Source organism: Peromyscus leucopus, chromosome 17 (genome assembly GCF_004664715.2).
Source record: "Peromyscus leucopus breed LL Stock chromosome 17, UCI_PerLeu_2.1, whole genome shotgun sequence".
Lineage (NCBI taxonomy): Eukaryota > Metazoa > Chordata > Mammalia > Rodentia > Cricetidae > Peromyscus > Peromyscus leucopus.
Genome location: NC_051077.1, coordinates 55,006,144 through 55,021,622, shown reverse-complemented (window position 1 = coordinate 55,021,622; position 15,479 = coordinate 55,006,144). Strand labels below are relative to the sequence as shown.

The window sequence follows — 15,479 nt, the reverse complement described above, 5'->3', positions numbered from 1 at the left end:
CTATGAATACGAGGTTCTGAGGCCACTCTGAGCCCCATGGGCCCCACAGGTTCAGGAGCAGCTTGGTGACCATGCTGTGACTTCCACTTTGATTTCAGCTGCTTAGGAACCTGTAGAATGTTGGGGTGTAGGAATTTGAGATGGCAACAACAGTGTGCATTTCACGTATGGGGAAACTGAGGCTCAGAGAGAAGTGGGTGACAGGGTAGGGCTTGTGTGTCACCCTTCCTGAGGTGACAGGTACTGGAGCCAATGATGCCTTGTCTCCCTCCCAACACACCTCAAAGTGCGGAAAAACAGCAAGGCTCCCACAAGTCAGACTACCTGCTCACACCCCAGCGCGGTGACCCTGACCCAGCTCAGTGGCTCTGTAGTCTAGACTGTGCCCCAAATACCTCTAGTGCCTGCAGCAAGCCGAGGTGTCCAGTGCCCTGTTCTCTCTGAATCTGTAGTCACAGCCCCCACAGAGCTATGAGGAGACCCTCTAAGCCCGCATTGGCAGGCTGCATTGAGGGACCAGGGCAGACTCCAATGGATGAGTCTGAAATCCCTGACTCGGCCAGCAGCAGCAGGAGTTCTGGATCCATTTTACATGTAAGAAAAATGAGGAGCAGGCTTTTTAAATCACACTTATTTATTATGTGCGTGTGCGCTCATCACAGCGCATAAATGGAGTTTATTTATGTTCAGTGGACAATCTGCAGGAGTCACTCCCCTCTCCCCATGTGGGTCTTGGGGAGCCCCCTTTGGTGGAAGCGCCTCTCCCATGGTGCCTTGAACTGCAGCCCTGTGGCCAACCTGTCAGGACCCCGGCTTGCAGGGGCCCCAAACTCCAACAGAATGTTGCAGTTCCATGTGCCCTTTGCCCCAGAACTGCTGAGAAAAACTGTGGGCGGGAAAGGCACTGGAAGGGGTGGACCACTAGGTCATCACGGCTGCCCGTGGGGACACAGGCTCCAGGGGCTGCTTCTGTCCTTCCCCAATGACCTGCTGCACACACTTTTGCTCTGGGTAGCATGGTGGGACAGAGTGGCAGGACACAGAGTTCCCTGTCGCTGAGACAGGGTCACGGTGCCAGGTCACCCCTCTTTCCCGTCCACAGTTCACGAAGCTCCACTCGGCAGCCCAGGTCTCGCAGTGCAGCCTTGGCCACATCCTCACAGTCCGGGTGGGCAGCTCGGGCTTTCAAAATGAGCTCCTCCGCCCCCAGGTCCAAGATGGGCTTCGAGAAGGCCTGGCTGCGGGCCACCAGGTTTCGGATCAGCATGCAAGCCTGTTTCTGAAGAGAGACGGGCCGTGAACAGGGGGGGGGGGGGACGGACGTGAACGGGGGGAGGGGGGGGACGGGCCTTGGCTGGGGTCCACTCTGACCTTAGTGTACTCCTTAGAACATGAGACATTCGGCAGACAGCTACGCTGGGCCAGGCTAGCCCCATGTTCTCACATGACCTTCTCAGCCCCATCTCCTAGGTGAGCACTCAAGACAGTATCTGGGGCGGAGACTATGATTTCGGGGCAGACAGCTACCCATAATCCCGAGGCAGGCCCTGGAGATGCTACAGTGAGGCCATGGGTAAAGGGGTGCCAAAGTTCATTTCTCAATGAGTCACCCATCTGGGTCGGTTTCAGGAACCTTTGTGGATCTTAAAATCCCTGATGCACAGGCACCACATGCCACAGCTGGGTCTGCGGAGAACCAGTTGCTCCCACAGACTGTCCTTACGGCTGGGTGGCTCAGAACACCTGACATGATAGGGACGCCGTGAGCACGGTTACAGTATTTAGGAGTGACAGTCAGACATGACAGCACAGATGGACGGCCCTGCCACGCTAGGCCTCTGGCCTGTTTCAAAGGAAAAGCAGCTGGGATCAGTTGGTAGAGTGCTTGCCTAGCATGTAATAAATAGGCCCTGGGGGTCTGTTCTCAAAATGAGTGTTGGGGCACAGTCCTGTCACTATAGCATTTAGCAGGGGAAGACAGGAAGATCAGGCGTTGAATGTTGTTTTTGTAGTCAATAAAGTTGGAGGCCAGTCTGGGTTATTAGATCCTGTCTCAAGAAAAAACAAAAAACAAAAAACAAAAACCAGATGAAAAGGAGGTAAACACAGACATGGGACAGCCCCAGGCGGAGCTGTGTGTGTGTGTACATGTGTACTAAAGTGCCCAGGCTGTCTTGAAACTCACTGTAAGGCAGGCAGGTCTTGAATTTGTGGTAATCCTCCTGCTTCTTGGGGACTGGGATCATAGCTACCACACCTGGCTCACCGCTCAGACAACGAGAAGAGGAGGGAGGGAGCCTGAGGTCCCAGGCCCCGGGGAGCACAGCGTCACTCACCTGGACGCCGGCCTCCTGCGGGTGCGCCTTCATGGCCTGCAGGGCCGCCAGCGCTCCACCGCCCTCCACAATGACCCGGCTGTTCTCGGGCTTTCGCAGGGCCAGAACGCAGAGTGCGGCGCAGCTCTGCTCACAGACCTGTGAGTGGGGAACAGGCAGCTGAGCTGAAGAACAGACAGGTTTCCACCTCCCTGGTTAGCAGGACTGGCCAACCACCCTGATGCTCCGCAACTCCCCTCAGTGGGCCTTGTGTCATAGCGGCGGCGGGCTGGGTGCCCAGGGGTGGTGGGGGCACTGACCCCAAGAGAACCTGATGGGGTGCAGCCCTTCACCTAGTCTGCTGACAGTGAGGTGGCAATCCCTGTAGATCCTGCCCATGTGTGTCTGAGGTGGGTACCTGGGGGCTGGCCAGGTGCCGGGTCATGGCAGCCACGATGGACTCTGTGCCTCCTGCCCGGACAATGGCGTCCTTCACGTCGTCATTGCCTGCGATAGCTCTCAGGGCGCTGAGTACTTGTTTCACGAGGTCCTGTGTGGACAGCAAGGTGAGGTCACCCCGGCATGTGTGCCAGCTGCAAAAGGAGGCTTGCTGGATGGTGGGAGGGGGTGCGGGAAAACTTCTACGGCTGTTTCTGTTTGAATACATGCGGCCATCCTAGGGTCACAGGCCAGCCTGTGACAACAGGATCATGACCCAGCATACGGAGAAAGGGCGGTCTGGGTCTTGTAGGTGATCGGCCTAATCCAACTCACATGGTAGGGCATGAGATGTGACCCAGGGAGAGCACTGAACAGCCGGAACTGAGGACGGTATTCCCATTTCCTCACTCCTGCTCACTGCAGAGAATGTGCAAGTGGGACCTGGGCAGTGGCTCAGCTGGTAGTGTATTTGCCCCCCATGCACAAGGCCCTGAGTTCTAGCACCCATCCCAACCACAATGAGCCTGGGCAAGGTAGCATACATGGATCAAATTCAAGGTCAGCTGGGACTACATGGGACCTTGTGACCCTGCCTCACCCTGTCTCTCTCTCATACATACACACATGCGAGCATGCATGCACACACACAGTCTGTCACCCCAGTACTTGGAAGGCTGAAGCAGAAGGATTGCCATATCAAGACCAGTCTCGAAATAGAGTAAAAGGGGTAAAAAGGGCTGTGGTATGACTTGGTGGCAGAGGGCTGGCATGCAGGAGGCTCAAAGCCTCACCAGTATAGCAAACAAGAAAAAAGGGAAGAGCGGGACCAGAACCCTGGGAGTGTGACGGGCCTTCTGCACCTGAACTTTCACCCCTGCCCTCTCCTCAGCGGGATCAGTCTGGCCAGCTGTGGCCTCAGGGGCAGGAGCCCTGGGGAAGGAGGAAAACTTTGGGCTCCACCTGGTGGTCACTGCAGTCAGCCAGCAGGGTCACAAGGATGCCAAGGCCTCCGAGGTCGATGACCTCCTGGCAGAACTCATTCCGCACAGCCAGGCGGGACAGGGTGCTGCAGAGCTCGCTCAGGACTGCCGGGTTGTCAGGGAACGCTGTGCAGAGGCAGGAGTGAGAGTTGGAGTTGGGAGGAGCAGAAAGGAGCTCGTTAGTCTTGGGAGAGCGCCCCACTTCACAGCTGGCTGGGGTCATCCAACATCCCAGGGGAGAACTGGCCCCTGGCTAGGCCTGCCCTGCCCCCTGCTGGCAGCTATTGAAACTGCTCCATCACAGTGAGGCAAATAACTGCCAGACCTGCTCCCGGCATCCTCTAAGGAAAGAAGCCCAGGGCCGCGTATGGCACACACCTTAACCCCGCACTCGAGGCAGGGGCAGGGGCAGAGGGATTTCTATGAGTTCCAGGATAGCCTGGTCAACATAGCTAGTACCAGGGCTTCATAGCAAAACAGGAAGGAAGGAAGGAAGGGAGGGAGGGAGGGAGGGAGGGAAGGAGGGAAGCCAAACTATTAATGTGACCTTGAGGTCCCTAGCTGGGAATGACTTTTCTTTTTTTTCCCTCAAGACAAGGTTTCTCTGTGTAGCCCTGGCTGTCCTGGAACTCACTCTGTAGACCATGCTGGCCTCGAACTCACAGAGATCCGCCTGCCTCTGCCTCCCAAGTGCTGGGATTAAAGATGTGTGCCACCGCCCAGCTGGAAATGGCTTTGAAAACACAACAGGAAGTTGGCGAGGAACAGGTGCAGACAAACTTAGCCGACGACGGTGACGGCTCAGCCATCATCATCTACAGGGGTCTCTGTGGCACTTGCTGCCTATGCCCCACTGAGGACTCCTACCGTCCCCAGAGGCTGATCTGAGTGGACTATGGACATGGTCATCAACCACACCATTTCCTTTTTATTTTTGGTTTTCCAAGACAAGGTTTCTCTATGTAGCCCTGGCTGTCCTGGAACTCACTCTGTAGACCAGGCTGGCCTTGAACTCACAGAGATCCGCCTGCCTCGGCCTCCTGAGGGCTGGGATTAAAAGCGTGCGCCACCAAACCTGCCATCCTATTGCTTTAGGTAAAGGAAGGAGTGTGGTGCAGTGGGTGGGGCTTATCCAATCAGGTACAGGTTTTGGTGAGTGGGAACAGGAGGCTTCTCAGTGGACAAAGACTCTGCCTGGGGCTGCTGGGAACCTCTGGTCTTCCCTGGGGCCTTCACACTACCAGAATGTGAACTGTCCTCTCTACCTGGGGGCTGGGGTGCAGCTTAGAGGTGGGGCCTGGGTTTGGCAGAGTGGTTTGTGCTGAACTAATGTTAGCAAGGCCCTGGGCTCCACCACAGCCCTGCAGAGCGAGACAAGGCTGACAGGCCCCGTGTCCGTCCTCCTGGACTGTCTCTAGCCTAATTCAGGCTGCTACACACAAGCACAGAAGACGCAAACAATTCTTCAAGAAGCTGACGACTGCAGATGGTCAAGCTCCATTTCTCAGCCTCTCTGGAGGTGTGAACAGGGACTGCCACAGCCCTTCCTTCCTGTCCCTCAGAGTGAGAACACCACGCACAGGGCTGGCCATGGAGCTATAGTCACGGGACAGGCAGGTTTTGTTGTTTTGAGACTATGTAGCTTTGGCTGGCCTAGAACTTGCTATATAGACTGGGATGGACTCAAATTCACCTGTCTCTGTCTCAAGTGCTGAGATTAAAGGTATGTGTCACCATGGTGCACTACAGCCAGCTCTTTCAGACATTTCAAATGGATGAAAGGGACAGGCTGGAAGATAGCAGCAGATTTAAGGTATGAAGATCAACAGCGTGACTGCCCACAGCTGACTCAGCAGCCCCCTGGAGCCGGACACATGTATGTGCCAAGTACTTATACATGAGGATAGATAAAAGTGTAGGACAGCGTTGTTCATTTTACAGCGCTGAGGATGAACCCAGGACATCCTGTACCCAGGGAGGTTTCTGAGCCAGGCCCCCAACCCCTCACTGGGGATTCTAGGCGGGGCTCCACCCCCTGACCACGCCCCCAGCCCCTCACTGGGGTATTCTAGGCAGGGGCTCCACCCTGACCACGCCCCCAGCCCCTCCCTGGGGGATTCTAGGCGGGGTTCCACCCCTGACCACGCCCCCAGCCCCTCACTGGGGTATTCTAGGCAGGGGCTCCACCCTGACCACGCCCCCAGCCCCTCCCTGGGGGATTCTAGGCAGGGCTCCACCCTGACCACGCCCCCAGCCCCTCACGGGGGATTCTAGGCAGGGGCTCCACCCTGAGCCACGCCCTCAGCCCCTCACTGGGGATTCTAGGCGGGGCTCCACCCCTGACCACGCCCCCAGCCCCTCACTGGGGGATTCTAGGCGGGGCTCCACCCTGAGCCACGCCCCCAGCCCCTCACTGGGGATTCTGGGCGGGGCTCCACCCTGACCACGCCCCCAGCCCCTCACTGGGGATTCTAGGCAGGGCTCCACCCTGACCACGCCCCCAGCCCCTCACTGGGGATTCTAGGCAGGGGCTCCACCCCTGACCACGCCCCCAGCCCCTCACTGGGGGATTCCAGGCAGGGGCTCCACCCTGACCACGCCCCCAGCCCCTCACTGGGGATTCTAGGCAGGGCTCCACCCTGACCACGCCCCCAGCCCCTCACTGGGGATTCTAGGCAGGGGCTCCATTCCTGACCACGCCCCCAGCCCCTCACTGGGGATTCTAGGCGGGGCTCCACCCTGAGCCAGGCCCCCAGCCCCTCACTGGGGGATTCTAGGCAGGGGCTCCACCCTGAGCCACGCCCTCAGCCCCTCACTGGGGATTCTAGGCAGGGCTCCACCCTGACCACGCCCCCAGCCCCTCACTGGGGATTCTAGGCGGGGCTGCCCCCAGCCCCTCACTGGGGATTCTAGGCAGGGCTCCACCCCTGAGCCACGCCCCCAGTCCCTCACCTGGGGATTCTAGGCAGGGCTCTATAATTGGGCCACCCTCTCAGCACACCCACCCCAGTCTTACCAATGCTGCTCTTACCTCTGGCAGCCTCAATGAGCACCTTCAGGCCTCTGTTCTCCTGAACAATCATCTTGGCATGCTCATGGGCATGGCCAAAGGGCACTCGGATATCGTCATCGAAGGTCATGACCCGCAAGGCCCAGCAGGCCTCCCTGACCACATCGGCATGCTGGCCATGCCGTGTGATAGCAGCAGTCAGCAGGGGCAGCACTCCAGCTTTCACCAGACCCTGCCGATTCTGTTCATGTTTCAGGCAGGCATGGCGCACGCAGCGGAGCCCGCAGCAGGTGAGCTCGGTGTTGGCAGCATTCTGTGCCAGCGTGGCAACGAGCAGCTGCAGGCCCTGGGCATCTAGGAGATCAGGCTGGCCATCAGTCAGCACGGCCAGAGCATTGAGAGCCTGGAGCAGAAGGCCCTGGTCGCTCGTGGCAGCGAGCTGCCAGGCGGCCAGCAGGACTGGGTAGGCCCCCTTCTGGGCGGCCAGGTAGCGGCTGGCTTTCTGCTGCCTGCACTGGTCGCAGAAGCGGGCAAGGTGGGCTGACACCTCCTGGGGCCGAGACCCAGTCAGGGACTCCTGCAGATCACTGAGAGCCTGCAGAGAATGTCACAGGGTTAGCTGCTACCACTAGGCTCTGAACCAGCGAACCTCACCCCCAGAATCTGGGCCCAGGATGGCTAGATCCATCTGGAAATTTCTATACCTACACTGCTGTTTTAAGACAGGATCTTGTGTGTGTGTGCGAATACTCTCAGAAGCCAGAACAGGAAATAGGATCCCTCGGAGCTGGAGTTACAGGCTGTTGTGAGCCGCACAATGTGGGTGCTGGGAACTGAACCCGGGTCCTCTGTAAGAGCAGTAAGCACTCTTAACTGCTGAGCCATCTCTTGTTCTATGCGTCTATGTCTTGATACATAGCCCAGGCTGGCCTTGAAATTAGGTTGTTTAACCTTGCCTTGAACTTACAGGAAACCTCCTGCAACAACTTCCAGAATGCTGGGATCCCAGATATGAGCCACCATATTAAAATGAAAAAAACAAAACCTTTGACTGTTATTTTATGCACTATGGGTGTTTTGCCGCACGTCTGTCTGTCTACCACTTATGTGCCTGATGCTCGAGGATGGCGGAAAAGGATGTCACATCCCCGGAAACGGAATTACAGATGGCTGGCTGTGAGCTGCCATGTGGGGGCTGGGAGCTGAACCTGGCTCCTCTGGACGAGCGGTTTAACTGCAGAGCCGGCTCTCCAGTCCCCCTGCTCCTGCTTTTTTAAGAACTGGGGATTGAGCGGAAGGCGTCATGTGGCGGCACGTGCTCTACCACTGAGTTACAGACATCTCCAGCCCTCAATTTTTATTTTTTAATTTTTTGTTGAAGAAACTTTACTTATATGTCAAACACAGCCACATACCCCACAGCATGTATGCAGACAGCAGAGAACAACTCATGGGAATCAGGGCCCTCCTCCATCAGGTCAGTTCCAGGGATCGAACTCAGGCCATCAGACACGGTGGCAAATACCGTTTCCCACTGAGCCCTCTTGACTCTTTTCCAATAGAGCTGGGCTAGAACCCAGGGCCTGCATGCTAGACATGTGCTTTATCACTGTGCCACACCTGCAGTTTTAGAAGCCCTGTGTACCACGGGTCACACACCACATAGAAGTGCCAGCCACCTCAGTGCCCTAAGCAGCTGTGCACGTGAGCAGACACACTGGAGTTAACTGTGACGCCACCAAGAAGTCCCAGTCAGAGCAGCAGGTGGGAAGCCATTAGAAACCCTGCAAGGGCCGCTGCAGAGGGTAACTGACCAGAGTGCTTGGGGAAGGAGAACCTGCCCATCTGGACAGCTCCCTCTCATCCACTCCCAGTGAAGCCACATCACACACAGATTTCTCAGATGCAGTTCTACACCATCTGGGGAATTATGAGAAAAACACCAAACACAGAGCTAGCCGGTCTGAGCGGCAACTGGCATGGCCTCAGGATGCACCATAATGGGCCAAGGCTAAGTCAACGTGCCCAGTGATCCTGAGGTTGCTGGCAACATGCCCATGAAAGGGAGGCTCAGTCGAAACCAGCCCAGGGGATTTGGTTTGAATTCAGCTACCACGACAAGTGGAGACACCTGTCGGCAGTCCTGCCCAAGCTGGCCTTAGGAACCTTGGCAGAGCACATTACATGGAACAGAAGACTGAAACAGCCAAGGAGCCAGTGAGGTGGCTCAGTCTCAGTGAGTAAAGGTGCTCCCTCTGCAAGCCTAATCCTGGGTCCACAGAGCAGAAGGAGACAACCAACTGCCGAAAGTTGTTCTCTGACCCCCAGACGTGCGTCTCAGCGGGTGTGTTCCCCCCCCCAAGAGTCCTCTGTAAGTCAAGTGGAGGCGCACGCCTTTAAGCCAGCACTCGGGAGGCAGAGGCAGGGGGATCTCTACGAGTTTGAGGCCAGTCTGGTCTACAGAGTGAGTTCCAGGACAATAGAGAAACCCTGTCATGAAAAACCAAAGAATTTTGCTGCTGTTGTGGAACAGGATTGTATTATGTGGCCCTGAGTTTTTTTTTTTTTTTTTTTTTAAATAAAACTCAAAGGACTGGGAGATGGCTGGGGGTGGGGGGCACTTGCTGTGCAAGAACAAGGATCTGAGTTCAGATCCCCAGAACCCACACGAAGCTGGCCCTTGGACAGTGAGATCACACATGCACTGTGTGTCTCCAACATGTCCTCAAAGTAGCTCAGCTGTCCCCAGAGGCTGGGCAGCCCTCACATGGACGTGGGACACATGACTGTAGACTCTATTGGTCACAAGATGAACCAGCAGACACAGACCACTAACATCAGACCCTGATTTCTGGCATACGGGACATGGGGAAGAGACCCTCCAGACCACCCCAGCGATGAGGGAGGCAGAGACCCTCCAGACCACCCCAGCGATGAGGGAGGCAGAGACCCTCCAGACCACCCCAGCGATGAGGGAGGCAGAGACCCTCCACACCACCCCAGCGACGAGGGAGGCAGCTGCTCCTACCTGCAGGACATCGTGGGTGGGCTCCTGGAGGCTGTCCAAGGATGCCTTCGGGGCGGCCTTCACGATGTTGCTCAGATCAACCCCTGCAGAGGGGAAGATGGGGCTTCTGGAGACGGGTGACACCTACCCTCAAGTCCCGCAGGTTAGGAGGGCCCTGCTGAACGCTTGCTTCCAGGGTTCTTCCCAACAGCCCCTCCGCTGCACAGGCCAGCCAGACTGCAGAGCACGTGTGTGACACTGCTAAGCAAGGCCACACCACACGTGCTGCGTCTGCGTAGTAAGGTGGGAGATTCTGCCTGGCAGACGATGGGGAGGGGACCCCACAGAGCCTCTCCCTTTGAACTCGAACCCCTACTGGTCCCATCGGCACCTCTGCCTCCTGAGGCCCCAAAGGTGTCCCTTCTGTGGTAGGTACTTCTTGCTTGCTTGTGTGTGTGTGTGTGTGTGTGTGTGTGTGTGTGTATGTGTGTGTGTGTGTGTGTGTGTATGTGTAGTTTAGGAGATCTGTTTGTTTTTGAGATAGAGTCTTACTATGTAGACTAGGCTAGCTTCAAACTCAGAGGTCTACATTCTTCTGTCTCCCAAATGCTGGGATTAAGAGATTGTGTTACCACATCAGCCAGAGGGTAAGTGTTTTGAGCTCCCCAGCACTGAAGTGAGCTGGCAGTAGTGGTACACACTTGTTATCTCTACACTGGAAAATGGAGGCAGGAGGATCAGTGTTTAAGCTAGCCTTACTTACATAATGAGTAAGAGGCTAGCCTAGGCTACATGAATCAGTCTTAAAAAAAAAAAAACAACAAAAAAACTAAACAATAATAAAGATAAGGAAGAGCTGGGATCACAGACATGTACCACCATGCTGTGTTTTGTTGAAAACTGTATGGGTGTTTCTGTGTGTGCATGTGTTGGTGTATGCAGGTGTTCATGTGTGTGGATGGTCATGTAGGGGTGTGTGTATGTGTGTAGATGGTCATGTGGGTGTGTGTGTATGTGTATAGATGGTCATGTAGGGGTGTGTGTATGTGTGTAGATGGTCATGTGGGGTGTGTGTATGTGTGTAGATGGTCATGTGGGGTGTGTGTATGTGTGTAGATGGTCATGTGGGGGGTGTGTATGTGTGTAGATGGTCATGTGGGGGGTGGGTGTATGGTCATATAGGGGGGGTGTTCCTGTGCAAGGGTCATGGAGGCCCAGGATCCAACTCAGGCATCATTCCTTAGGAGCTGTAATCCTTCTTTTAGAGACAGGGTCTCATTGGAACCTGGAGCTCACCAATTAGGCTAAACTGGCTGGCCAGCAAGCCCCAGAAATCCACCTGTCTCCACCTCTCGGTGCTAGGATTACAAACATACCCCATTGTGGGGCTGTGGAGGTGGGTGTGGCATGGTGTGCATGACTTCAATCCCAGCACTCAGGAGGCAGATGCAAGTGGACCTCTGTGAGTTTCAGGCCAGCCTGGTCTACTGAGTGAGTTCCAGAACAGCTAGGGACATAGAGAGAAAAATCCTGTCTCAAAAACCAAACCAAACCAAACCAAACCAAAAACCAAATAAACAAAAAACCTAGGCGCCTCCCCCCCAAAAGAAACAAAAACAAACACACCCTGTCATTTTTTTTGACGTGGGTCCTGGGGACAAACTCAGGGCAAACTCAGCAAGTTAGCAAGTGAGCAGCCTCTCCGGCCATGCCCCAGTGTCTACCCGACTGCCCACAGGGCACCCCATTTCTGTGCTCTGGAGCAGACATTCTTTCTTAACTTCCGGCTGACCCCCCTGGTCCAATGGAGAGCAAGACTGAGGCTGGAGATAAGAGGAAATGGGGTGTGCTCATGTCTAGCACCCAGCCTCCACCAGAGGCCCCGCACACACGTGGTCACACTCACCTTGAACCTCTCCTCCTTGCCATGTGGCTCAGTCTCCAAAGCTGACTAGCACCACCACGTCACCCTGTAGCCCTACCACGCTATCCCCTCCATGACTCACAACTGGCTCTATGCAGTTCTAAGGTGAAGCGGGGTGCTGGTGATTCACGGACACAGGCAGGGATGGGGTCAGTAGCACCCCCCCCCATTATGTCAGGCTGAGGGCTGTGGCCTCTGAGAGCCAGTACTGAGCCCACCACCTTACCCTGTGATTCAAACTGCTCCACGGCTTCTCGAACGGCCTCCTCCGCGCCCATCTCAAACTCCTCAATGTTCTCCTGCACTGCAGCATCAAAGGTTTCCTGTGTGATGCGCTTGGAAGCCATCTCTGCATGCTGAGTGGAAAGGAACATCTGGTCAGGAGACAGCAGGCAACGGAGGGTCTGGCTACCCCAGTGGTGAAAATGCCACCTGGGCACGCCTGGACGGCGGCACTAGAGAGGCGGCAACAGAAGGGTCCTGGACAGCGGGAGGCCAACCTGGGAGCTACATAGTGAGGCCGCCTCTCAAAAAGCCAAAAAGAAAAAGACAAGACCCGACGGTAGGGAGGTTCAGCGGCTAAAGGACCTTGCTATCAAGCCTGAAGACCTGAGCTCAGTCCTAAGAACCAACATGGTCGAGAGAATGGACTCCCAAAAGCTGTCCCCTGACTTTTTTTTCAGGCCATGGTATTTGCAGGCCCACACATACAAAATAAAATGAATAAGGCATAAAAGAAAAAAGAAGAAAACGCCACTTGCGGCAGTCTGCCAGGCCACAATGACAACCATGAAAATGCTCTTCTCACCTACATCACCCTCACCTCTTCTCAGAGCTTATTTTCTTATTTTTTCCAGACAGGGTTTCTCTGTGTAGCCCTGGCTGTCCTGGAACTCACTCTGTAGACCAGGCTGGCCTCTGCCTCCCGAGGGCTGGGATTAAAGGCGTGCGCCACCAGGCCCGGCTCCTCAGAGCTTCTAAAAGTGCAGCACTCAGGCTGTCGCCCCAGCACTTGGAAGCACAGGCAGGTGGGTCTCTGGGAGTTCCAGGACAGCCTTGTCCACATACAGAGGCCCAGGCCTGCTGGGGCTACACAGTGAGACCCTATCTCAAAACAAACGTGGCTTTCAGCTAAATTAAATCCCCCTTCCCTTGAAAAAAAAAAAGAAAAGAAAAAGGAAGAAAATGATTGTGTCTGTTTCTTACGACATTGTTTGTGTGGGGAGGGCAGATATAACCCTGGCACAGACGAGGGACTGGAGAGCAGCATTCAGCTGTCGATTCTTCCCCTCCACGTGGGTTCTGGGGATTGAACTCAGTTTGGCAGGCTGAGCAGCAAGCCCCTTCACCCACTGTGCCGTCTCACTGGCCCCTGAATCTCACCCTACCTCACAGTTAAGTACAATTTCCTATGTAACTGGGCACAAAGACAGCCTTACACAGTAGCTTACACTGAGGAGGCCTCACAGGAAATGCTGAGGGAGGAGGACCTGGAGTTCAAGACCAGCCTGGGCTACACAGTGAGTTCCAGGCTAACCTAGGCTACATGAAACCTGACCTCAATAAACAATCCACCCAAGATGGGGGACAAGGCATTCACTTACATATCAAGGTGTAAACAAAACACAACAGATGACAATGTTATTTGGCAGTGCTGGGGACGGTGGCCAGGGTCTCTTGCATGCTAACATGTTCCGCCACCAAGCCCAACTGTTCTCTAATACTAGTTAATTTAAAATTTTAAAAACTGCATTTTATCCATGTGTAAGTGCTGGCTTGCATTTGCTGTGTGCACATGCAGAGGCCAGAGAACAACTTGCGACTGTCGGTTCTCTCCCACACAGGGGTCCTGAGGGCTGAACTCAGGTCACCAGGTTTGGGGGTCAGCACTCTGACCTGACAGCCACCTCCCTGGCCTGAACGCCGTTTTCTAACACACAGTCCATCATCAATGCTATCAAGCTTTCCTGACACTGCTCTCTGTAACAACTGACATCTGCCCACTCCCTCTAGAATCACCAATCGGTCAGTGTGGTGGTACACCTGTCGTCTCAGCGCTGACTCTGTGGGGTCAGAGTTCAAGCTCAGCCTGGGCTACAGGAGGCTGTCTCAGAAAAACAACCAAAGCCCACCCCTGCAACCTACAGTGAAAGGAGAGAACTGACCCACAAGTCCTCTCATATGACACACACAGTAAATGAATGTATGAAAATAAACCTTGAAATTCACACATGCACTGTGGTATGTGTGGAAGGCTGGGCCTCATGGTACACGCCTGTGATGCAGCACAGAGGAGGCCGAGGCAGGAGGACTGCAAGCTGCAGCCAGCCTGGCTACAGAGTGAGGCGCTGTCTAGAAGAAAGAGTGTGGCGGCTGAGGTGCTGGAGAGAAGGCTCAAGATTAAGAGGGCACTGTTAAGTGTTGCTCTATCACGAAGACTAGAGCTCCGTTTCCAGCACACACATCTGGCAGTTCACAGACATCTGTAACTCCAGCACAGGAGATCCGATACCCTCTTCTGGCTTTCCTGGGTGCTTGAGCACACACACACACAAATAATAATATAAACACAAATGATAATATTAAAAACAACTTTAGCCGGGCGGTGGTGGCACACGCCTTTAATCCCAGCACTTGGGAGGCAGAGGCAGGTGGATCTCTGTGAGTTCCAGGCCAGCCTGGGCTACCAAGTGAGCTCCAGGAAAGGCGCAAAGCTACACAGAGAAACCCTGTCTCGAAAAACCAAAAAAAAAAAAAAAAAAAAAAAAAAACCTTTAAATATAGCAAGTTCCAGGGCATGCCAGGGCTACAGAGAAACCACGTCTTGAAAAATAACAACAAACAAACAAACAAGCAAACAAGCCAACCTAATTCCAGCACGCTGGAGGCAGAAGTGGTGGACCTCTGTGAATTCCAGACCAGCCTGATCTACACAGTAAGACACTGTCTCAAAAAACAAAAACAAACAAAACAAACAAACAAAAACAACTAAAAAAATTAAAAACACACTGGTTCAAGCAGCCCCACTCTCCCATTCAATACTTCCTCCGTTTTGTTTTCTATAAGACAGGGCCTTATGTAGAGCTGACTGTCTTCTAACTTGCTTTGTAGCTAAAGTTATATTTGAACTCCGGATCCTCCAGACTCGTCCGACAAACCCCTGGTTTATCTGTTGTTTTTGAGGCAGGGTCTGGCTACACAGCCCAAACTGGTATGGAACTCGCAGGAGTCTTCCTGCCTCCGCTTCTCGAGCTCACCACGACGCCTGTTCTTGCTGTTTCGTTTGGTCGTTTTTATTCTAAAAGTCGGTCTGGCTACGTAGCCGAGGCCGGTCTCGAACTCAGAGCGGTACTTCTGCCTCTGCCTCCCTCGAGCAGGAATGACAGCTGCACCAACCACGCCTGCTCCATCACCATTATATCCACAGCAGGACCTTGGTCCCCCGAACCCAGAGCCACACTGACAGTCTTGCACGCCCTGTCCTCCTCGCTCTCCTGCCTAGCATGCAACGGAACACACAGCTGCAGCACCAACGAACAGTACCAAAGAAAGGAGCGTGCACCCCGGAGAGGCGAGGCATTTGGCCCCCAAGAATCTTCAGTCCGATTCTCTCCTTCCACCAAACCAAGTCCCCGAGGGTCGCGCAGACACCACCAGCCCGACCCCGCGCCGCCCACTCCCCTCCGCTCCCACCGCAGGACCAGGCGGCGGGCGTTCCTCACCGGGTCTACACGGCCACGTGGGGGGGGGGGGGAGGGTGGGGCTCGCGGTTGCCGCCCGAGGCTCCGCCTTTGGCGCCTTC

The 15,479-nt window shown here is 55.0% G+C and overlaps 1 protein-coding gene across 3 annotated transcripts; it reads right to left on the bottom strand.

Annotated features, from left to right (window-relative positions):
• Positions 1–616: 616 nt before the first annotated feature.
• Armc6 (armadillo repeat containing 6) lies at positions 617–15,479 on the bottom strand. 3 transcript variants are annotated; one of them, XM_028856912.2, is made up of 9 exons: positions 15,221–15,309; positions 13,895–14,211; positions 11,904–12,033; positions 9,775–9,857; positions 6,768–7,341; positions 3,717–3,862; positions 2,734–2,865; positions 2,337–2,474; positions 617–1,279 (listed from the first exon to the last, which is right to left on the bottom strand). In XM_028856912.2, the coding sequence occupies exons 3-9, from the start codon at positions 12,022–12,024 to the stop codon at positions 1,067–1,069; spliced, it is 1,407 nt and encodes a 468-aa protein (XP_028712745.1). In that variant the 5' UTR covers positions 12,025–12,033; positions 13,895–14,211; positions 15,221–15,309; the 3' UTR covers positions 617–1,066. The 3 variants fall into 3 exon arrangements, with proteins under 3 accessions (XP_028712745.1, XP_028712747.1, XP_028712746.1); XM_028856914.2 differs by lacking the exons at positions 13,895–14,211; positions 15,221–15,309 and adding an exon at positions 15,400–15,479; XM_028856913.2 differs by lacking the exon at positions 13,895–14,211 and having other exon boundaries at positions 15,221–15,308.

Excerpts from the sequence above, each read along its gene's own strand:
- Armc6 (XM_028856914.2), bottom strand. The coding sequence starts at position 12,024 with ATGGCTTCCAAGCGCATCACACAGGAAACCTTTGATGCTGCAGTGCAG. Across the intron at positions 3,863-6,767 it reads GCTCATTGAGGCTGCCAGAG|CGTTCCCTGACAACCCGGCA; the intron begins GTAAGAGCAGCA and ends GCCTCTGCACAG. Across the intron at positions 1,280-2,336 it reads CGCAGGAGGCCGGCGTCCAG|AAACAGGCTTGCATGCTGAT; the intron begins GTGAGTGACGCT and ends GTCTCTCTTCAG.